The sequence below is a fragment of the Seriola aureovittata genome, chromosome 19 (assembly GCF_021018895.1).
Source record: "Seriola aureovittata isolate HTS-2021-v1 ecotype China chromosome 19, ASM2101889v1, whole genome shotgun sequence".
In the NCBI taxonomy this organism is placed as follows: Eukaryota; Metazoa; Chordata; class Actinopteri; order Carangiformes; family Carangidae; genus Seriola; species Seriola aureovittata.
In genome coordinates, this window is record NC_079382.1 from 10,194,876 (window position 1) to 10,218,417 (window position 23,542).

At 41.4% G+C, this 23,542-nt stretch overlaps 1 protein-coding gene across 1 annotated transcript in view; it reads left to right on the forward strand.

Moving 5' to 3' along the window:
• The window catches only part of nbas (NBAS subunit of NRZ tethering complex), a 144,144-nt gene that overhangs the window by 43,861 nt on the left and 76,741 nt on the right, over window positions 1–23,542 (forward strand). Inside the window, exons 25-38 of the mRNA XM_056405187.1 lie at window positions 1,306–1,479; window positions 1,874–2,007; window positions 5,039–5,101; window positions 6,825–6,947; window positions 7,040–7,142; window positions 7,402–7,479; window positions 7,619–7,773; window positions 11,900–12,012; window positions 14,491–14,604; window positions 18,240–18,353; window positions 19,729–19,886; window positions 21,060–21,143; window positions 22,568–22,744; window positions 23,413–23,526. Of these exons, the coding sequence (XP_056261162.1) occupies window positions 1,306–1,479; window positions 1,874–2,007; window positions 5,039–5,101; window positions 6,825–6,947; window positions 7,040–7,142; window positions 7,402–7,479; window positions 7,619–7,773; window positions 11,900–12,012; window positions 14,491–14,604; window positions 18,240–18,353; window positions 19,729–19,886; window positions 21,060–21,143; window positions 22,568–22,744; window positions 23,413–23,526 (1,704 nt within the window). The remainder of the gene's footprint in view (window positions 1–1,305; window positions 1,480–1,873; window positions 2,008–5,038; window positions 5,102–6,824; window positions 6,948–7,039; window positions 7,143–7,401; window positions 7,480–7,618; window positions 7,774–11,899; window positions 12,013–14,490; window positions 14,605–18,239; window positions 18,354–19,728; window positions 19,887–21,059; window positions 21,144–22,567; window positions 22,745–23,412; window positions 23,527–23,542) is intronic.

Genomic DNA, 23,542 nt, shown 5'->3' on the forward strand with positions numbered 1-23,542 from the left:
TGTTGGCAGTGTCGTATTAGCATAACTTACAAATAGCTCCTTTAATCCTTGATTGTTACCTAAATCAATATAATATATGCCAATTGCTACTTGAATAAGCAACGAAGCAAACAGAAAATTTGAATCAGAAAATCAGTTTCTTTTCATTCCTGAAATCTCTGACATTTGACAACACAAACTCTCCATCCAAAGGCAACAAGAGAGCTATGAAAGCTGGTCTGTAGCAGGTAGTACAGTTACAAGTCCCCTTGGAGTACATAATATGAGCTGTCCTCTAAATTGTCTCTAATAACTGCCAGCTTTAGCCTGTGAGGACCACTGCCAGTAGGATCTGCCATACAGGCACGCAGCCAGCTAATGTTGTTGACTGCACTAACACATGCTGTTTGACTGGTACTCCCTTTGGGTGCTGTGTGAGTGTGTGTGTGTGTGTTTGTGAATGTTTACCAAACTCGCCTAGATTAAATCTCCCTCTTTGCCTGAGTCTGATGTCTTTCTTTATCAGAGGCACAGTACAGCAAAGTAAAATGTTAGTGTGTGGGTGTGAAAGTTAGCATTTAGCATTTGAATATTTTTTGAATCTCATTTTTCCTCTGAATGCTCTCTTATCTGTATATCCTGAGTCAGAGCTGTCACAAGGAAGGTGCAAGGCCCAGCACAAACTTGACATGCATCTGCACAATTAGCAGCACCACCCACATACTGTAGCTTACTGTAGCTATTATAGTTCAAGTTTAATTGCATGGCATCTTTTCATGTAAGTGCAAGTTGGAGTACTTAGCAATGTTCTAAAAAACATTAAAACAAAAGAGATAAATCTCTATATGTGAACAACAGAATGCTCCCACGGGGTGTGAATCTGTCAGAATGGTGATCTACCATCTGTGATTTAGGGGATTTTTATTTTAATTGTTTATTTATTTATTGTACTGTAGTATTTAGTTTGTTATGTTTAGCATTGTTTTCAATTTGATTAAATTTTTCAATCAATAATTGATTTGTTCAAAGGGAACATCTGCAGCTCTATACACTTCATTTTCAAAAGTAATTTACAGAAAAAATTAGTCTTTTATTTATTTAGTATTTTTCCAATATGTCTCAATACAAGGCAGGCAGTGACTGTTGAAAAAGATAAAACCATTATTTTTGCTCAGAAATGGTCAGTATTTTGAAACAAGATAGGAAATAGAGTTTTGCCCTGAAGCATAAGCTTCAAGTCGCCAATTGGTGTGTCGGCACCTATTTATGTTCATTTTAGTACGCTGTATGAGCTGCGCCTTTAAGAAAATGTCTTTCTGTCACCAGTCTAGCACCGAGCGCTATGTGAAAGATGCCTTCCAGTGGATGGTGCCGTTCCTGCACCGCTGTGAGGGGCAGAAAGAGGGTGCCGCTAAGTCTCTTCTCAGAGAGTACCTGGTCAACCTGGCCCAGCAAGACCTCACCTTGCCCCTAATCATCTTCCAGCACTCCAAACCTGACGTAAGTGTCCGAACACACACACACACACACACACACACACACACACACACACACACACACACACACACACACACATATACAGGAGTAGAGGCCGTCACACTTGGGCAACCATAAAAGGAGGGTCTGCAAAATGAAAGCACACACACTCTGTCTCCCGCTGTTTGTACCATGTCATGGCCAGTGTCGTAGCCCTGTGCTGTAAATGTTATATTTATGACAGCATAAGGGCGCAGCCAAGGACAGGTCTGCTGGCTATTAGAAAACATGCAGCACACACACACACGCAAACACTCAAAGGGAAGTAAATAGACTAAATGAAACATTAACTTGGTGTGCTACAAGGTTAGTCATGCCTTGATACACACAAACTGACCTCTCGTCTCCTCTTCTCCAGTGCCAGCAGAAGATCATTGGGGACCCAGACGAGCTGATGCTGGTCGCTCTGGAGTGCATCTACAGCTGTGAAAGAGATGACCAGCTCAGCCTCTGTTATGACATCCTGGAGTGTCTGCCGCAGAGGGGCTACGGGTCAGACACACAAACAAACACTAGAAGTCACGTATGATCACACACACATACACGCACACGCACAAAGTCAAGTGGCCAAATATCATCTAATTATGTAAACCATGAAGGAGTCCACCTTTGTCTCATCCACAAGAATACACTGGTCCCACCCCCTCCCCACTCTTTCCTTTCCTTCCGCCTTTCCTTTTCCACCTCTCTCCTATAGGACCTGTCAATAAATGTAACTATCACCTCTGTTTCTGCCTCTCTCCCTTTGCACCTTTCTTTTCCTTTTTTCCTCTCTTTCTCTTTCATGCTTAACTCTGACTCCAAGGAGCCATCAGTTAACCCGGCTGCAGTCTATAGTATTTTCTGCTTCCTACTATTGCTGCTGCTGCCCCTCTCTCGTCCACCTCCTCTGTAACACATTTTATTTCATATGGCAAGAGGTCCTGTTCTTAAAGTCTCCCATGAGGCTGTGTGGGTATGCAGTGCATTTGAGACAGAATGAGTTATAATAAACCACTAAGAGGAAAAAAGCAATAGCACAAAAGACGAAATTGTTGATGAAATGGACCTGTAGGGTGTCAGTGTAGCTTAAATGAGTTAAAATGACACATTCTGAGATGGATTATTCATCCTGTGTGCTCCTTAATTGGAAAACTGAATAACTGCTTGAAGGAGTGCTTGTTTTTTTTTTTTTTTTTTTTTTGTGGTTGCAATGAAACAAACAAACTTTTTAGCAAATCATCTTTTGACCTTTTCAACTGGCTCACATATCTCGCTTTACCTGCACTGTGGTGCGCCGTGCTGTGATAATATGTATTTCCGCGACATAGTCACAGCAGGGGATAACTACACTGAAACAAGGTTTTATGGTGCTGCTTGGGAACAGGGCCACTCTGAGCTAAAGTGTATTGTGTTAAACTGAACAAGTCCTATGCAAGTAAATAAAAGTGCCATTTTTTTTTTAAGTCTTGCTATGCTGGTTCGGAGCTAATGAGCTATAAAGTAGTTTGTTGCTCTTGTATAATGTAGACTTGTATGTTTAAAGATTTATTTCACTCCTATGCTCATCTTTTTACTTTTATCTAAATTAACAGATAGTTATTTAGTTTTCTCTCATATTACCTTTTCCAAGCTGTTTGATGGTGTAATTGCTGATGAGTAGCTAGCTAAGTGATGTTAATGTTATTACTCACCTCACACAACTGTAATTATTTTAACATTACCAATCTTTCTATCTGTAACGTTTGAGAAGGTATTTAGGGTTGCTACAAATGTGCAATATTAATATGTTTTATACTACTGTTACTATCAAAGATAGTTAGCTAGCTCTAGGCATAAGCTGTAATTGATGCCAGCTGTTGTTTTTTTTTTGTACCTAGCTATGCAGATAGTTCTGTGTTTCATTTGTTCTAGTTTAGGATGTTTGTTTTAAAAGAATTTTGCTGTCACCCCAATACAATGTAGGTGAATGAAATTTGTCTGTGGCACTCACAGAATTGAAAAGTTGTATTAACCAAGTTCAGCAGCATCATGTCTTTATGAAAAGAAAAAAAAAATCCCCGTAACTCTGAATAATCTACGGAGCTTGTTGTCAACAGTTTATATCAGAACCACTATCTACCAAAAAAAAACCGATTCCTACTAAAACTGTAGACAGTGACTTTGGTGGCGCTGGAAGAGCCTCTTGTTAGGTGCAGGGCTTCAGAGATCTGAGTGAGAGCACAAGTACAATATCAATCCTGTTCTGCTTCATATCATTTCAGTGTTCGGAAAAGATAAAGAGCTCCTAGGTGAAAAATGTGGAAGAGAAAGTAGACATAATAGCAGAGGTGGATACGCAGTAAAACCTTTTCATTGTTCTGACTCAGATGTGTCAGTATCAAATAGATCCTGTTATATTTCTCTAGTCTGAACCAAAACCAGCACAAAGACTGACATATTCAGTGCTATTAAGATGTGTTCTCTTAATTGTCAGTGAATATTGAAGTTTAGAAGCTTATTACCAACTCAAAACAGGTTATTAAAAATACATGACTGTTCCTTATACATGTTTCTTTCTAAATCAGTACCATACTGCATTTCATACTAAGCATTTCACTTTTCCAGGCAGGCTTCCTTTCTGCAGTGGTTGGATTAGCAATGCTGCAAGGCTGTACAGTATATGCAATGCCTTCAACTTCACATTTCTCCCAGGAGTGATTTCTCTGACTTACTAAGCTCCAAAATTGCCACCGCAGCCTAGAATATCACAGATTTGCCAGCGAGGAGAGAAACGACAACGGAGTAGTTTCAACCCAATTTCGCGAATTTCTTTTTTTTGTGAGACAGCTTAATTAGGTCTAAATCTACTCAGAAGAATGTAACATGCGTTCACCCTGGGAGAGTGTGGAAATGCAGAAATGGGCAGGGGATTAGAGGGTGAGGGAGGGAGAGAGAGAAAAAGGGGGAGAAAAGGGTATAAAAGAGAGGAAGAGCAGGAGGTGGAGCAGCAGAGACAGTCAGAGAAGAAGAAGAGAATGATGCAGAGAAATCGGTTGAGAGGTCAAAAGTGTGTGTGTGTGTTTTCTTTTTTAAAGAAAAAAAAAAGGTTTTGCGTTCACAAAAACAGACAAACACACTCACTGGCGCACACTCACACACACTGATACGCACATAAAGAAGGTTGTTTCATCGGGGTCAATACTCTAGTGGGGGACAGGCCAGTCTGACCCAGAATCCTTTGCCTCAAGGCAAAGCATCATGGGGTTTTATTTTTAGTGCTGAACCAGTACAACCTCACAGTGGTACGCCACACACACACACACACACACAACACACACACACACACACACACACACACACACACACACCCATGCATATAAGTACACTGTGTATTGTACAATCAATAAATACACATACAGGAATGCACTTGCTCACTGTACACACACTTATGCATATGAGAATTATACTTAATGCTCTTAATGTTTGTTTACCCCAAATTTTCTTTTTTATGACATGAACACAAAGAAACTGATGCTTTTGTTGTGTGTATGTCGTCCTACAGGCCAGAGACGGACATCACCGCTTCACTCCATGATCAGGTGGACAAACTTGAGAAGCATCTCAGGTACATCAGCACACTCACACCATCTTTCAGCCGTTCTTCCCCCTTTGTCGTCTGTCTTCTCCTGTCAACCCAGTGCAGCCGGATGAACAGATTACAGTTGAATTTCCAAACAGAAGCTAGTTTCAGGCTCTCAGATATGAGGATTTGCTGCTTCTCCCTTTTTCTCTCACAGTCTCATGGTTTTAATTGAATGTCTTTGGGTTCTGGACTGTTGGTTGAACTGAACAAGGATTCACTCTGGCTCTTTATCCATACATTTCTGTTGTACCCATTTTCAGGGCATTTAAAGTGCTGAAGAGAGCAGCCCTTCAGTTCGGTGATTAACTCTGCATTGCTTTGGAAATGTTCACTTCGTTACCTTCCCTCCCCCATTATGGGCCCTGATAGAAACACACACACACAGAAGGAGAAGAGACATGGTTGCACAGTCAATCCACACACACACACACACACACACACACACACACACACACACACACACACACACACATGCTCAATATCAAAGGACTACCGTCTATCCCATGGTATTCAAACAGCCTCTGGCAATTTTTCTGTTACAGGTCAAAATCACCTACGTGTCTCTCTCTCTCTCTCTCTCTCTTTCTCCCTTGCTCCTTCTGTCTCATTCTCTCTCCTCCACCCTTCTCCTCAGGGTGAACTTCTGAACACAGAGAAGTGATGAGGAAGAGGGAATAAGGATGAAGCCAAGGGGAGGGGGAGGGCGGGAGCCTGAAGGGAATGGGAATGTAGATGATGATGATGAGGAGGAAGCAGCAATAGGAGAGCCTGTGTTAGAGCTTAGTGTTGGCCTTTACAGACAAATATCCACACATATTTACACGCAGGCACACATAAGCATGCACAAACACACCCCCGGGAGCCTGGAAAGTGTGTTCATGTATATGAAACATTGTGACTCACACACACACACACACACACACACACACACACACACACACTCGTATCCAGATGAATCAGGCAGTAAATGTGAAGTGTCTGCTCTCCGAGCGCCTCCAGAATAAAAGCTGTTTTCAGCTGCTGCCACTACCACTTTCTGGCACATTAATATGTGCACAGGGAACATGCAGACACTCCCACACACGCATTCACACTCAAGCAAATACACACACGGTTGTAAATATCAGGGCTTGTTGTCTGTCTCTGTCTATTGCTCACACTCACACACATACAGCCACACATACACATAACGCACACAGGCACCTGTTTACTATGGTAATGAGTTGTGGCAGGGAGCGAACATCTGTAGCAGCACGACCCTGTTGAGATTGTGGGTGACATGCTAATCCCACACCAGCACATGCATGCACACGCGCACACTCTGTCTCCCTCAGTCAAGACTGCCATTGTTCGCATGCTCTTAGACGCACACAGATACGCTTAAAAAAGAGGTGCTGTCTTGTTGGCGTACATTTTACCATGTTGCTCTTCAGTCTTACTCTACACTTTCTCCATCTGCACTGTGGCTTGCAAATGACTTCCTGCTGCCAAAATAATGAACAGCTTAGAGTGAACACATCCTCTGTCTTTCTCCTTCTTACTCTCCCATGGATTTTGCAGGTTTCCTTTTCCCCACATTTCTTTTCCTTTGGCATTTCATGATACCTTCTGTTGCCAACCGTCACGTCTGCTCCGTTTGCTGAAAGAACATGTTGATTAATGTGATTCAAAAATGTATGCGTCTGTATGTGCTTACACTTTTAAGCGTGGTGGAGGTACTGGAGAAACATGGACTACAGAAACCCATCTCATATGTGAAGAACAGCCAGAACAGTGAAGAGGAAGCCCACCAACTAATGGTCAAACTGTGCCGTCACACTGGCCGCAAGTACGGAATGCACACATTCACTTACATACACACAAAATGTCTTTCAAGATCTCATTAACATACGGTATATTTACACGTTTGTGTGTGTCTAGAAACCCCCCAGTAAGTGAGACAGTGTGGAGAGGACTACTGCAGGATCTGCTTGACATGCAGCAGAACGTTTACACCTGTCTGAAATCGGAGACATGTCACCAGGTATTGCATCCCAGCGGAACCGCAAATTCCACGTTGTACATGTAATTTTTATCAAAATATGTTGAGTTAAAAAGTGTACCTGTAATGCCTATGTGCACATTTGGCCCTTAAAAGACGAATGTGTCCCTAATTTAGACACGAAACTATATGAAAATTATCGACTATCTCCAATGCACCTTATCAAACAATGTTAAAACTTTTGATTACTTAAACACCATCTCTTCCTGTCCTCCTGTCCTCTACTCCCTGATTGCACCAGGTCTTTGTTGAGTCCCTGCTTTGCTCCAGTCGTGTGGAGAACGTACGCCTGGCAGGGCAGCTCATGCACTGCTCCAAGGTATACTGAATGTGACTCGCAACCCAACTCCAGAGTTACACTCACACTCCCCATAGGGGTCTCCAAATATTAAACCACCCATAATGTATGCTAATACCACAGTCTCATTGATGTGTTGATTGTGAATTAATGTTTCCAGGTCAGCCAGGATGTTCCTGTCAGCTTGTCATTCAGGGGTAAAGGTTACGCTCTGAAGGTGGCCTATGACAACAGTGTGGAATTAGTGTTGGCTGCTGCCAGAGAGTACTTCAACTCCTCCACTACACTAACAGACTCCTGCATGGGCCTGGCCAGGTGAGGAATGAATTATGTAAGAAGAAGTATTTCCATGCTTTTGAAAACTGATTTGAATTTTTTTCAGTGGTCAGTTAGTTGAAGTTTAAAGCCTGACATTACTTCCAATTTGGTTTGGTAGAGATTAGAGTTAGGATAAATGTTAGAAATTCTGTATTGAGGAAAATTAATGGGTTGGATGTGAATTTCAAACACTGTGAATACAAACACTGCCACGCAGAAGTGTTTGTATGCTGTCTGGGATGTTGATCTTGCTTGTTGTGACCATTTATTTCTGTGTGGGTGGATATATGTTTTCATGTTCGCATGGCTATCCATGAAAAAAGTAATGGTGGCTGCTTTTATTTAACCTCCCACATTATGTCACATAAAGTTTATACCGCGTATTTGTATGTGTGTCTGTTGCTGGTTTCAAGTCTCAGAGGGGGGCCAGTGGGTGTCTAACCTTACCGTCTGTTCCTAGTGGGGAAGTGGGACAATAATTGGGTCGTCATTCATTTATAGCAACTAATACATAGGCCCCCCTCCACGCTTTTGGACAACATCATCCATTGTACCACTCCCTGTGTGTGTGTGTGTGTGTGTGTGTGTGTGTGTGTGTTGTGTGTGTGTGTGTGTGTGTGCAGGTGTGTGTGTGTGTGTGTGTGTGTCGCACATGAATTTGAGATATGAGACAGAAAGTAGTCTCTGAACGTGTGCTCATTGCTCTGAAATTAATAGTCCGTACAGACTGACAGCTTCTGTCCTTAAGATTAAAATAACTGCTCCACAGACACACATTTTATCCTTTGTACTAAATACCAAAAACACACACACGAGCTCGGACAGACACACAAACTGCACCTGCATGTGTCCTGAATGGATGCGGTGAGCGGCACTAAGCAAGAGTTTACTCAAGGACAAAGAGAGACTCTTAAAATAACATGGGTATCCCCTCCAACTACTAAAGTGATCTCAGTGAACTCAGAGCTCAGTAAAGAGTGGCAACACACACACACACACACACACACACACACACACACACACACACAGAGATGCTCATATACACAAAAGAAAGAGACAAACATAGAGCAGGTTAGTGACAGGTCCTTAAAAATCTGGAAAGAAAAAGTTTTGAATTTGTAAATATGAGTTTAAATCGGCATTAACTAATATTTTTCTAATTACAGTAAATCATCACATAATCAAATGACTATGTGTAATATGAACAGGACTGCATGTAGTGACAAACCCACAGAGAATTATTATCCCCCACTACAGTTCTCTTTGGTTCTACTTTTTGGTTTCAGCTCTTTATTTTGGTTTTTACAGCCAACAGCCAACAGTGTTTTGGTTCACTCTCACCACTCTCATCACAGTCATTTCCAGTAAAAAAAAGATAAATCCTCTGTACGCTACCTGTGAGGTGCCAGATGGCTGACAGACAAAGTTAGTGACAAGCTGGTGAATATAGTGGAGCATGTAGTAGCTAAAGAAACAGATATTTCCCTCAGGAGTTGATGGAGACCAAAACAGAGCTAATTTGACTTACAAGCCACAACAAATAAATGAAATGTTGCACTGTCTCTGCTGGATGTGCAACTGTTTGCCAACATGTTTTCCATATTGACATTATTAGGTGATAATGTCTCAGTGTTTTGTCTACAGCTGCTTGTGCTGCCCCAAGTGGCCAAAAGGTTCAATGCTTTGAAAATTGTTAGATTCTTAAAATATAATTGAGCCCATTCCAGTAATATAAATAGGCTCAGTTGTAATGTTGTTCCTTCTGCTGTTCCAACCAAATTAGGTCACTTACACTGCTGACAAGGGGGTAAGATTTATTGTCTTAAGTTACAGTGCTTTGGCTTTGAGTCGGTCCCAAGGAGTTTGTCATACATGCATGTCATTATCAGAACGGGACAAGCTAAATACTTACATCATTCACTTTGTATTTATCGATGCAGTGAGACCGAATTTGATTGAATGTGTTCTTGCTTTTCAACCCAGGTTTCTGCCTCTTTATCTGTGTGCTTTAAATTTCAGGCCACTTTCAATAACTTTCTTGCTAGACAGATGAAAAGTTGTCTAGATGTCTTGGGTGTATAGCTTTTTGAAAATTGCAGCTGAGATTTCAACTAGCATTAAGCAGAAAAAATGGAAAAAAGTCAGAAATGAGTCCAAAAGCGATGCTTTGTTTTGTTGCTGGTTTTCTCTGATATTTGTTAAAAGCTCATCTTGCAAGAAACTGAGTAGGACGTAGATGGAGCGAATGTGAAACAGAGATGAAGAAAGCAAAAGAAAAAAGTAAACCAGAAGGTGACTGCGTCAGTACGCTGCTGCTTGGTGTGCTGGTTTACAGCTTGGTTTGGTGTTCCACTGATAACTGCTTTACAAATGTTAACTTGTGTTCTTGTGTGTGTTTAACAGAGAGTAGTTATCTGCTAATTACAGAATACATACTGCTGCTAAGCACTTTTTGACTCTTGAAACTGAAATAGAATATTTCACTTTTGTCTTTTCTAAAGCTGTCTCCCCGCACACACACACACACACACACACACATACACACACACACACACACACACACATGCCTGCAGACGCTTCACAGCACAAGTACATAATCAACATGCCCTCTTTCTGTCTCTCATTCGCCCATCCACAGCCCTTTCCTCTCCTCTCATTTGCCAGGACGAACCTCTTGTTCCTGGCAAGAACACCAGCCAAGCTCAAAGAGTGGGAAGCTGTGTGCTGAGTGTTTTGCCGAGTGTGTGTACTGTAGTTAACTATATGGAGTCACGCTGTTTATACGATGTACGGTTCGCTTTACTCAAATTATTCTGATAAGGACACTTCTTCTTAGTTAGCTGCCTTTGTTCACTTATATGAGGGTTAGAGGAAACTGTGGGTCAGTTTGTGTTTCTTCCTTGAATACACATCCCAAGGACGAGTTTACTCGTCTCCACTCCACTGATGCTGACGTTAGAGTTCCTCTTTGAGCTGCTGTTTTATGTGGGATTTATGTGATTTAAAAATGAATCTTTTTGTTTTTTTCCCCCCTCTTCTCTCTGTCTTTGCTGTATTTTGCTTTGCTGTATAATAGTGCGATAAAAAAAAAAAAAAACCCAGAAAATGAGTGTATGCTTGCATTTTAAAGAGCCACACATTCAGTGTACTGTTACACTTGCTAAGTGGTGTGCTACATAATCCTATTAAGGGTAATGAGTGTGGATTGTGTTGCAAGAGAAAACTCCCCTGTTGGGGATCTGTCAAATTAGTCTAGACTTTGTAAATAAATCCGTTTGAGTAGTGGCACCACGTTTCTGATCATGATGTTGAAACTTCACAAAACTCTTTTCGTCCTTCCTACTCAGTTTGTCATGCAGTCAGTTCAGTCGCTCCTGCTTTGCAACCAATTTCTGCAATACTGTCAGATTAAATGCAAGTGACCTGTTTTAAGTGCCACCGCTCATGTTTTAACTGAATTCCTCTGATGTAGAACAAAGTACATGATTTTAATGTCTTCTAACTTCACTTCTCCTTCCTGATAATTAAGGCAATAGTTTGACTTTTTGGGAAATACGTTTGTTCACTTTCTGGCTGACAGTTTGAAGACAAGATCAATACCGCTCTCATATCTTTCCATTTAATATGAAGTTATAACCAGCACCCATTTATCTTATCTTAGTATAAATACTTTACACTATAGGTTTTGTACATATTAAACATTTATAGTAGGTATGAAATATTAATTAGTGAGCTTTAGAGGTGCTGGTAAGTGGATTTTGTTACCTTCAGACAGAGCCCAGAGCCAGCTGTTTCCCCTGTTTCCGGACTTTGTGCTAACCTAAGCTAACTGGGAGCGAGCTGTAAACATATATCTCAAAATGTCAGACTTTTGCTTTATACTTCCTTATCTGGATTTCACAAGGTCATCTGATCTGGCTCTGGTTACCTCTGGGCCAGATGAACGCAGCTGATTGGTAGTCATCTGTTCCCTGTTCCCTCGGTACGACACAGAAAGTTTGGGATGTCATGCCCCCGCATGGCCCGACATCCCACACTTTACGTGTTGTACCTTGTTCTCTCCTTCAGGGAGTAGAAGTTATAGTCATAACATTTTGTTTTAACTGGTTGTTGTCTTCGCCAGGGCGTGTCTCCAGCTGATCACCGACTGTCCTTCGACCATCCAGGAGGAGCTGGACCTCATCAGCGCTCTCAGCCAGCTGGAAGACTTCAGTGTCAGCATCCTCCCGCTGCAAGGTAGTGAGAAATGTTTATGTGTGTCTCGGAAGAATAATAATAAGAAAAATCATTATAAGAGAATTTCATGAATAAAACACAAGTGTGTTTATATTCCTGAATTTGTCATCTGTGATTTTGTAGGAGTTGTTGATTTAAGTATTTTTTATTTAAATTCAAGACGTGTAGAGAATATAAAGATGCTGTCCCACACCTCCCTCACCCGTGCCCGATCCAACCTGTCTCCCTCCCTGCTCTCAGTTCCTCCAACCCTCCATATGTCACTTCCTCTTGCCACTATATCTAAATATATGGTTATTTATGGATCAACTGTTGAGCAAACAACATCTGCCTGATGGCCTAATTAGGATTGAAGTGTTTGGTCTCTGCATGTGTGCTCTCTCCTGCATACACACACACCCGTCCTTTTTTTTTTTATATTTCTGCTCCATCTGTAAACCTGACCAATCAGCATTCACCGCCGCGCTCTTTCTTTCTCTCTCCCCTGGCCTCACATCCGTACCCTACTGGCATGGCTCTTTGTTAAAGGAAACTGTGGAGCCAAAATAAACTGGCTTGGCCCCTCATCGCCTTACCTCTGAACTGATGTGTTGTTTGCCCTGAAGGCCTCCACACCCCTCACACCCCCCTCCCCCCTTCATCAAAGTGAGCAGCCAGCATAAAACCACTGTGACAGAAAGAGCCATCCACTGCCACCTCTCTCTCCGCCTTCTTTTTGTCCTTTCGCTCTCTTTGCATCACTTATCTCATCACTTTTTTTCCACTCCTTCTTTCCCCCCTTACTCTCATTTATCTTCTCAGTCCCTGCTGTCCACTTGCATTATTTTTTCACCGCCCACTTATTCTTACCTGCAAGACAAAGTGAGGACAGGAGAGAGTTTAGGAAGAAAGTCAAAGAAGGAAGGAATGAAGGAAAAAAGCAGCTTAGACAAGAAGCATAGAAAGAAAGGGATTTGTTGTAAAAGAAAAAAAACTTCTATTATGATGTTATTATTACTTTTTTTGTGTTGTATGGGTTTTTTATCAGTGATTATTCTGTATGGCCTATTTCTAGTGCTTCCTCCATGGCTCTGTGTGGCCTGTGGTGCATTTCTACTACTTATTTGTACTGAACCAAGGCCACATGCACACATATGCGCATTATTTTTATTTTTCTAAGTAAAAGCACCATCCTGCACACTTGGTTTGCACACACTCAGATGAACGCAAGTATGAAGTGAAAGGATTTGAGCATAGGTAATCCATCTTATGCTGTCTTCTGCAGCCCTCCTACAGAGCCTAAGGCGCTGCTTCTTAGACACCACCCTCCCCAGAATTCCCTCTAGGCCTCGCCCAAAGTGATGCCAAGCCATAAAGATCCTCAGCGGGGTGCTGAGAAAGCACAGAGGCCTGCGGAGACACTAAACATGCTATTTCTCAGGTTTCAGTGCAAGCTTAGAAAAATATGGAAATGGATTTTTAGAAGTTTCTATTCCTTGAACTCAAATTATGAAAGTTTGAAACCTGTCAAAAAATCAGTGCCATCCTGTGAATTGGCAAGAACTAATATGTTCCTAGGTGTTTGCCAAATTAAATGCGTACATTAGAGTTAATCAGAGTGGAGTCAAGGAATGAGCACTGGAGGTAAAATATCCAAGAACCGTGTCCTGCATTAAAATACACTCAGAAGCCAGTTTATTAACTTAACTAATGCAGTAACAGTCTTACAATAAATCCAACCTTCCCGAAGGCTACAATGGTCAGTTTTTATCTAAACTGTTGAACAGTGGTTTTGGTTTAATTTATGGTCATGTAAGGGATGGACAAAATATTAGAAACATCTCTCAGTATAATGTAATACAGTTCAACAGCATTGATCTTATATTTGCCGTGTGGAATCTGATCATTGCGTTTGCAGTCAGATTAGCCAAGTACTGCCTTATAATACATACAAATGATATGTATCTGTATTTATCTGCTGTTGTTTTACATAATTCAATTTTGATACATTGTTTTAATTTTTCAAGTACTGCAACTAGAAAATATTTTAGGGATTTAATCTACTCATCATATTCTTATCAGAGTTTAATGTGATATATCTTGTTTTGGGCGAGTTTACAATGATGTAAAACTCAAATTATGAAAATGTTTGAAACTTGTTTGAAACGATGAAAAGCATTAAAATCCTCACAGTGAAGACGTAACCAAAGACGTTTTCGCTAAAAAAAAAAAGATTTACAGTATTAATTGATGCATCAAAACTTGTTTACAATTAATTGATATGATCGGGCAAATCAAATTTCCACTTATGTTTACCATGCAATAATGTATTTGCTGTATAAGTGGTTCCGGACTGTACTTCCTTGTACTATACAGCCTTTTATTATTTTCCTGACTTCTTTTCACTGTAGATCTTGTGTATCTGTAACTCGAATAGAGTAATTGGCAAAAACATGTCTGACACCCCTCCCCCGTCTGCCTTCCTTGTCCCTCTCCCAGTGCGCCTGCGATCAGACCGTCTGTCTCTCATAAAGGAGTGCATCGCCTACTGCTCCACAGCCTACAAGCAGTCCACCACTCTGCTGAGTCTGGCCACCCTTCTCCGAGTGGCAGGTACCTAAAGACGCACAGTCACACACATTGAGTCATTTTCTGACACCACTGAACTCATCACATTGTTATTGTCCCTTTTCTTCTTTTTTTTTTTTTTTGTTTTTTCATTTTGTCATGTTAAAAATATGTTTGAGGTTAACATTCAATGAACCAGACTCCTCTCTTCTCCGGTGGCAGTTTCATGACAAAGCTCATGAGATTCAGTGAGAAAGGACCGCCCACACCAGGCACAGAGACGTACCCCGGTATGCGTGGGTACTTTCAATGAGTGCACTGACAGTTCTCACACAAGAGGGAAATTCATCTTCATGAGCGGTGTTGCAGTTTGCAAGCAAAAATCCATACTAAAGCACTCTTTCTTTCTCTCTCTCTCTCTCTCTCTCTCTCTCTCTCCTCTCTCTCTCTCTCTCTCTCTCTCTCTCTCACACACACACACCATGAAGGAGTGAGCAAATTTCATTCCCCAGACACACTACTTTGTGTGCTCTCCAAACCCTTTTTCTGTGCTCAGGTTTCATGTAGTTTTATCAGTCAGGGTCAGATTCAGTGCGAGGCCATTAAGTCGCACACCAGGACTGCGATAGGTGGATACATGTTGTTTCTGATTGGCAGGCGATTCATAGATACCGGCTTTGTTAAGTTAACTTTTCACTCTGTCGGTGACTGTTTCATCCTGTGGTCAGTTTTGTCCTCATTTTAGCCTCAACGTTCAGTCTTTGATCCTGGTATGGTGTTATGATTTTTGAGACTGGTGCCTTTTCCATGTTAAAAAATGCGGAGTTCTTGGGTTTGTTGTACCTAGAAGGCACCCAGTGTTTGGCCTCTTTGAAGCTCTGATCATTTCTTCATGCTTTTAAAACTCACAGATAAAAGTATCGATCCTCAAACATGTTTGAACGCTGGCATATTCTGGTAGGGGGCATTCAACACTGTGTGGCTTCTTAAAAATAGGCTTAGTTACTTCAAAATTAAAATCTTCTTTTCATATATTTTCTCATCTAATGTGTCAACCTCATGTTTTACAGAGAATATTAGAAACATTATTAGCCACTTAATAGAAACGTGCAGAATTGTGGTTGTCAAGGAGGAATGCTCAAATGGGAAGATTCAAAAGTGAAATATATTTGTTTTTATTAGCAATTGATTTCTGTAATTCTGTTGTTTTTTTTATTTCTGTTTATGTAATCTCTGCATCAATGAAATTGAGGTCCACCCCTCATTATATACCTGAGAAGATAGATTAATGTTGATGATTGATGATGATGATAACGATGATGAAATTGAACCAAAAGACAGACTTTAATTTGAGTCATTTGCATAACCTGGCAAGTATTTGACTATGTAGCATATGTAGTGTGAAAGGTGAAATCAAAATATTTGGATTAATTCTCAATGCACTTTGGAACCACTTACACTTAAAGAGAACTCATCTCTTGAAGCAACATCCTACTCCCTCACAAACCTTGCCAAGAAAGCCTCTGATGAGTCTCATAGGCTCTAGTTGTATTAAACAGATTTCAGGAGTTACCGTGATTATCAAGTCTTAAATGGGAAAAATGTTTCCGTCAGTCTCCTTGTGATAACTCCAAATGTAATTTTCCTACTTTTAATTTAGGTCCTTGTGTGAGATCTCATGTCTCCCACTTGGGATTACAAACTGCAGAACTGTATCACAGCGAGTTGTAATCATGGAAACACATTGACCGGCATATGAACAGTGCAAAATGTTAGCTGTCGTTTGGCTGATTTTAAATTCCCTTTATGAAATTTATGAAGTTCAAAAATATGTGTCCATATCTTGCATATCAAGACTTTTTCAAACGCCAATACCACCTTCTAAACTCTACCTAACGGACAATTTAAGGGAAAGACCATCTTAGTTGCCATCCTATTACTTTTTGTCCTCCAGAACGACATGAACATTTCTGTCAGGTTGTCTCCATGTTTGCTTTATCTTTTTTTCTCTTCAGGAATATGAGCTAAGACTCTTCTGTGCCTGTCTGTTGCTCTGTTGCCTTCCCTTCTCTTCTGTCCTCCATCTCTTAACTCTCTGAGGCCTGTCACCAGCTAAAGGAAACCTGCTAACTGGCCTTGTGGCATTTCTGTTTCTGTGCTGCTCACATTCAGTCAGCAGGCAGCTCTCACTGTGTGGTTTCAGAAAAAAAAAGAGAGAGAGAGATGAGAAGAGGAATAAACAAATTTTTAAATAAATAAATGCAGGGGGGAGGCTTTTGAAGGGCGCATAGCTCCGGGGCTCTGTGGTGAATATTTAATGCAGGTATCACCAGCTCACCGGTTAAAAACCCTTAGGGTTTAGTTCCTGCCTCGGTCTACAGAAATGCTCCGTAAATCATTCAGTCTTATGGGGAACAGGCAAAAAAAAACTTGTTTTTGTCTGAATTAATCAATAATTATGATATTCCAAATGAGAATTAAATTGTGCTGACTTGGACAGGATCCCGATGATCATCCAGTAAAGAACCACAGGAGATCATATAGTCTAAGCCTATAAACTCAAGTGTTTTCTATTTGTTGTTTTTCTGACATTTCTCACCTCTTTATCCTCCCCTTTGATTGGTCCATCAAGGACAGGTAAAGGCTTCAATTGGACTTCCAAGATATCTGATTTAGATTGGCTTGAAATAAGGTCAGAGGATGTCTTGATAAAAGCATTTGGTCTAAAAGAACATAGGGTGAATCAAGGCAAGCTCACACAGACATACACACACACTCACTCACAAAACGCACACAAACCTTCTCTATATTGAGGTCTTGACAGCTTTTGAAGACACCCTTTCACCAGTCACCCTGAAAATATTTGACCAACACCTCTTTCCCCCTAGCTGTAAACATAGCGTTCCTATCCATTGCTCACTCCTCTCACACACACACACACACACACACACACACACACACACACACAGACACAGACACAGACACACAAACCAATCCAGTGCCATCACATTTCTTCACCTCAACCGCCAGTTCTTTGATCTTCAGTGTACACGTTTTTTTCAGAAGTCCTGTTTTTGCCAGGCCTCTTTTGATCGCCATGTCCTCTCCTTTTTGTTTATTGAGCTTACACTGAGATCAAAGGTGGTTCTGAGTTGCCACATGAATGTTAACACCACAACCAATCCCACCGACACTAAGATATCAAACTGAGATTTATTCCTGTTTAGTGAGACAGCGAGATGGTATTTTTTAATATTTCATACTCCCTCTTTGAGCTGATCAGACACGGCAATAACCTCATTTATACTAAAAACAGATTAATATGTAGACTCGGGCTTGGTCTGTGGTGCCGTTAATACATGTAGACGTCCGTATGTATCAACTTTGAGCCTGTGTGTGTTTGTGTGTGTGTGTGTGTGCACGCGTGTGCGAGTGTAGTCAGGTGGAGATTTAATAAGAGGTTTATTAAGCCAGATGTTATACGTGATATGCAGGATTATGAGATTTGCTATGTTAACTTTGACATGTTGACAAGATAAAAGATTTCTCAAGATTAAAATATGCATAAAACATACACATAGAAATACATGTTTAAATGCGGAACATTTTCATGTTTGTGGGTTGCATCTCTCCAGCACTAATGTCTGTTTAAATGAATATCTCTATGTCTGCGTGTCTAGGAGATGACGAGGCCACGCGAAAGGGCAGAGTGCTGACCTTGCTGGCAGAGCAAGCTCTCCAGTGTCCGGACTTCAAGGCCTCATACATCCACTGTCAGGATCTCATGGCTGCGGGTAGGTAGATGAAACTGGAAAACTGTGAAGCAGTACACAGCCAGGTGGTTGACAGAGGTATGACAAAGTGCACTGAAGCTTGTAGAGAAGCTAATGTGACCTTCCCTCCTACCTGTCTGCTATTTTTCCTCCTTTGACTCAATTATAACTTTACACGAGGGAAATGCCTCCCCAGCTGCCAAAGTTATTTGAATTTTTACGGAAGCCAGTCGCACCCTCCCTCATCTTATGACAAGCTCCACCAGAGTCAATGTCATAAAAGTGATATTTTTCTGGAAGCATTACACACCCTGTTTTGCTGTTTTTCAGCCCTTGGATAGCTCTTTTTGTGAACTAGCTGCAGTATCATGACCTTGGCTGATGTGTTTGTGTTCTTTGATGTTTCTTCTTATGGTTTCTGGCGCTTGAGAATTACTGGCTTTCAGCCTCTTAAGTCCAAAATCTAGGTTGAGCGATTTTGTGTCTGTTCATGCACAAGAAACAATCATAGGGAGTATGATATCACAATAATATTCCAATCTACTCTGTCTTCTCCTCAGACTTTCCCTAAAGGGATTTAAAGTGGTCAGTGAGATAATGATATTTTTTTTTCTGACCCCGTTTCATGTTACGCCACAGAAAAATTTAAGTGAATAGAATTTCACAGAGTCTTCCCACAGCACTGAGTAACGGGAGACAGTGCAGATGAGAAAAAAGGTGTCTGGGAGAAAGGAAGGTGTAATCAGATAAGCACCGGTGTTCTCTGTCTGAGAACGCGGTGGGAATAATTGAATCTGTTTGTGAGAATGAAGTCGGGGCGGCATGTTGGTTTTTGCCTGTGATGAAGCTGGAACAAATGTAGCACAGTTATTACAATGTGTCAGGCTGGTATTTTTCTTCAAGGGGAAACGTGTTGCAAACTTAAATACGCCAAGGGCTTGGAAGGTTACAGTTTATTGTATTGTCAGATCTCAGCATTATAGCCTCTGCATATATTTCTTAAAATTCTTAGAGTTCGTACACTATGAGTGTGTTCTCTCTCTCTCTCTACTTAGTGTGTCGTCATGTGTTGATAGCTGTTTGTCCTCTGTCTGATTAGATTCAGGGTGGTTTAGCAGCGACGGAAGGACACTGAGAAGAACTGAAAACTATTTCTATCTTGAATAAAAAAATATGTTTGTGTGAGAAGAGAGTAAACTTGTGTGTTTACATTTGACAATTTGACCTCATGTTTTGTATCATCTTCATGGATTCTTTCACTGCAATTAGTTACCTCCGGCACTCATTTACACTTTAATTTAAAGCCAATTCATCATTTTCTTTGTCTGGCTCTCTTGCCCGACTTCAGTCCTCCTTACCTCCTGTCCTTGTTTGCCCCAACCCGTTCTTCCTCCAGGTTACAGTCCAGCATGGGAGGTGTGCAGTCTGCTCGGTCAGTGTGAGGGCTACGGAGATCTGGAGGCCCGTCAGGAGCTTTTAGCCTTCTCTCTCACCCACTGTCCCCCAGACAACATCCACGGCCTCCTCGCAGCTTCCAGTGACCTGCAAACGCAGGTTGGTCTCTGTTGTACCTTCCATTAGGGTTTGATGAATATGGAATATTTTTATAGACCAGTACTGATTCTTCTGTAAATTTTCCTATATATATATATATATTATATATATATATATATATATATATATATATATATATATATTTGCTTTGTGTGATGGCGAGACTTACAAGCAATGATTTCCAGTTTGAGTAATACTGTAGATCCATAAGTTTGAAGGTTTATCAGATACCAGAACACTGCACAGAGCTTTATAATACCCCGAGACAGGATTTTTCCACTGTGGAAGGCCATCACTGTGATAATTATTTTAGCTGCAAGGTAAACAGTCAAAACACAGAATTCATATTGCAAAGTAATAAACCATCTTCAAAATACGGTCCAAAACACAAAGATTTTTACTTTACTATCACATAAGCCAAACCTATTAAACCAAAGTGTAGTTCTGGTTGCTAACTCAAACAATTTTACTTATTTTTGTGTCCAGTTCAGCATCAAAAATACCACTGGATCTCAGGCAAAGAGGCAGTGGCTGAGAGAAGCAATTTGCATGGCTAGTATAATGAAGAATTGATGAAACAGCCGACCAGTAGAGAAATTCATTCGTTAACTAAAGGAACTGGATAATAACCTTTCATACTGGTGACCAAAGACATCAATGCATCAACATGAGATTCTACTGAGAGGCTAATATCAGGTCTTTTATCCTAAAAGTGATACACTGCTCTAAGACAACCACCCTGTTTACTTGTAGACTGTTAACCAGGGGTTCAAGGGGTCGCATGATGATGAACAAGATTGTAAAGAGGAAGGAAAAATACAGTATTTGTGCCACAAAATGTTATGTTGATTTTTGAAACTTTTTCTCGAAATTAAAACAGTGATGAGTTTCCCTTTATCAGGCTTCTGAAAAGTATTCAGCTAAGACAGTCTGAGAAAGGGACATCAGTCTTTGGTCAAACTTCTCACTGTTCACATGCAGCCTGTGGCAAGAAATCATGAGTAGTGCTTTGCTTTAAAGGGTCACAAGCTAAAACGGTTGGAAACAAGACTCTCTTACTCTACCAACATGCTAATGTCCAGTCAGATTGTTTGGCTGCAACAACAGGTGGTATAAGAAAATAACAAATTACATCTCTCGTTTTCCTTCTTCCTGCCTCTTTCTGTTCTGCAGGTGTTGTACCAGGCAGTTAACTATCAAATGGAGCCTGTTGTTACAGACAGTGGACAAGAGGCCGACGAGACGGACTCTGTGAAGGTTAGTCTTCATGTGGAAATTTGTATGTTTTTTTTTGTTTTTCTTTTATCTGTGCATTGATGTGCTTGCCGTTCATCTGCCCTTTGTCTGAGCTGTCTTCTCCACTATCGCTACGTGGGTGTGTCTCTGTCCTTTTGTTGCGTTCGTGTGTTTTCCTATTGCTCCATATTTGATGAGGTGTAAATCTAGTGTTAAGGTTGCTCAGCTCCCTTGGTTTATTTATGCCTCCCCTTCTCCTCCCCTTCAGCACCGCCAGCTTTATGATGCCTTGAGTGGGTGTTAATGTTTCATGACTTGCATTGCATCCCCTTTGTGTGCGGATGGGTGCTCATTTGAAGCTGTCTGTTGTCATTTTATTGTTGTATTGATGTTCCTACTCCTCACCCGTATATTTAAGCCCTGTAGATGTGTGTGTGTGTGTATGCTCTCTGGAGGTGCATTTATTTATCTGTGTGTGTGTGTGTGTGTGTTTTACAAACATCTTGAGTGCATGCGTGTTTGGGCTCCTTTCATTCCCTGACCCTCAATCCCCTGCCAAATAAAGTATTGATGAAAGGCACTAAACGGTTTGGCCCCAGCCCACTGACTAAGGACTTTCTTTCCTATCTTTATTCAAGAGCACTGTCCTTCATTTTGAGAGCATTATTTTTTCATTTCATGTTCAGATTCTGTAATGCTTTACCTTAAACCCTTCGCCTTTCTCGGGCTCTGCTCCTGGTCAAAACTGTTTGTCTGCACTCAGATAGACGGTTGCTGCACAAATTTCCTGTGCTTTGGTTTGACTCTCTCTCCTCATGCTCAGGCTGCTTCTGTGCGCTCACAAAACTTCTGCTCTCAGATTTCAGCTCTCTCTCCTGGATTTTTGTGAAATGACCTTGTTAGAATCCCCCGACCAAATGAATGTATGAATGAAGGTGTGACAGTGACCAATGAAATTGTCGCTACCTAATTGCAGGTGCGTTCGCTCTACTTCGCACAACTTCAGTCCTTCGCCTCGTGACACATGTCTTTCATGTAGAGCTGGGAGGGCTTTGTGCTGCCTGAAAGGTGCATGCTGTAATTCCCCTGCGCAGTACACGAACACACAGAGCCCTGCGCGTATTGAAGTGTTTCTCTTAACTACCTAATAAAAAAACAGAACACAACCATGTCTAATACCACACCGATACTGGAGAGTCCTCAGCTCAAAATTTGTCCTTTGGTGTAATGGAACAATACAGATCAGAGATCTGCTCTGATGATGCTTTCCATTTGCAAAGAGGAAGTGTTCAGAGGCTGCTGTAGTACTAAGATGGGATAAATTCAAGTTGTAAAGACTTCTTCCTGGTGGCTTCTACTGTAGGGTCACCAGACTGATGTATTAGAATAACCTGGCTGTCATATTTTTGTCCATCCTGTCATCACTGTCACCTGCTTGGCCCTAGGCCTGTGCATCCACTGTGGGCTCCCCTGTGGGGACAGCGGGGGACCTGCTGCACAGGACTACAGCTAAGACCATGGAAGTGCTGACCACTACAGGACTGACCACCAAGGCTGTGCTGAGCGCAGTTAGTGACCACCGCTGGTGGAAAGAGTCACTCAACTACCTCCGGCCGCTGCATGTAAGAACACTTTGTCTGTCTTGTTTTTAATTTATGTGATCAGTGGTGAAGCTGAGGACAATTTTCCACATCAGGGACAATGAAGTAACTAATTAGTGAATGAACTAATGAACTTGTGGGTTTAAATGTGTGTGGTTTTTGTGTTGTGTGGTGTTTGTATTGATGTGTGTTTATGAATGCATAATCAGCAGTGTGCTGTGAAAGGCACAATGAAGCAGCCGGCAATAACAGTGCAATTTCTCTAGATGTATTTGTTTTAATGCTTGTTTTTACCCTCATTGGCCTCTGGGCTGCACAGTGTATGTGGGCATGAAAGACATAGATGCACCATGTCTGCCCCCATATCTCACACACTGTTGCTCACAGACTTTATAGTCTTCATCCAAAAACAACCAATCAAGAGCTCATCCATCTCTTGCATAATTAATTGGCCTGCCTATTGAATATTTCAATATCTGGCTGTTGCCGGCGGCTGGACTGGCTCAGTGGTCGCCGGGGTGGAGATTGATGGCGTCTCTGGTCTCGGCAGTCTTATGTGGAAGCGGCGGCGTGGTCACGGGTTTCTAAGGAAAGAGACAAACGGAGAGGATGTGAGGTGTGGGACACAGAGAGATGACAGTGCTGTGGGCATGTTGTGAAAATTTAATGATGTTTTGATGGCTCCTCAGGGTCACGGAGAAGGAGCCACGAGTCAGGAAGGGGCGTGTGAGAACTCCAACCTAGAGCGTCAAGGCTGTAGCCCCTTTTATCAGGAACTCATTGAGGATCCCTATGTAGACCTGGTGAGTGGTTTAAGAC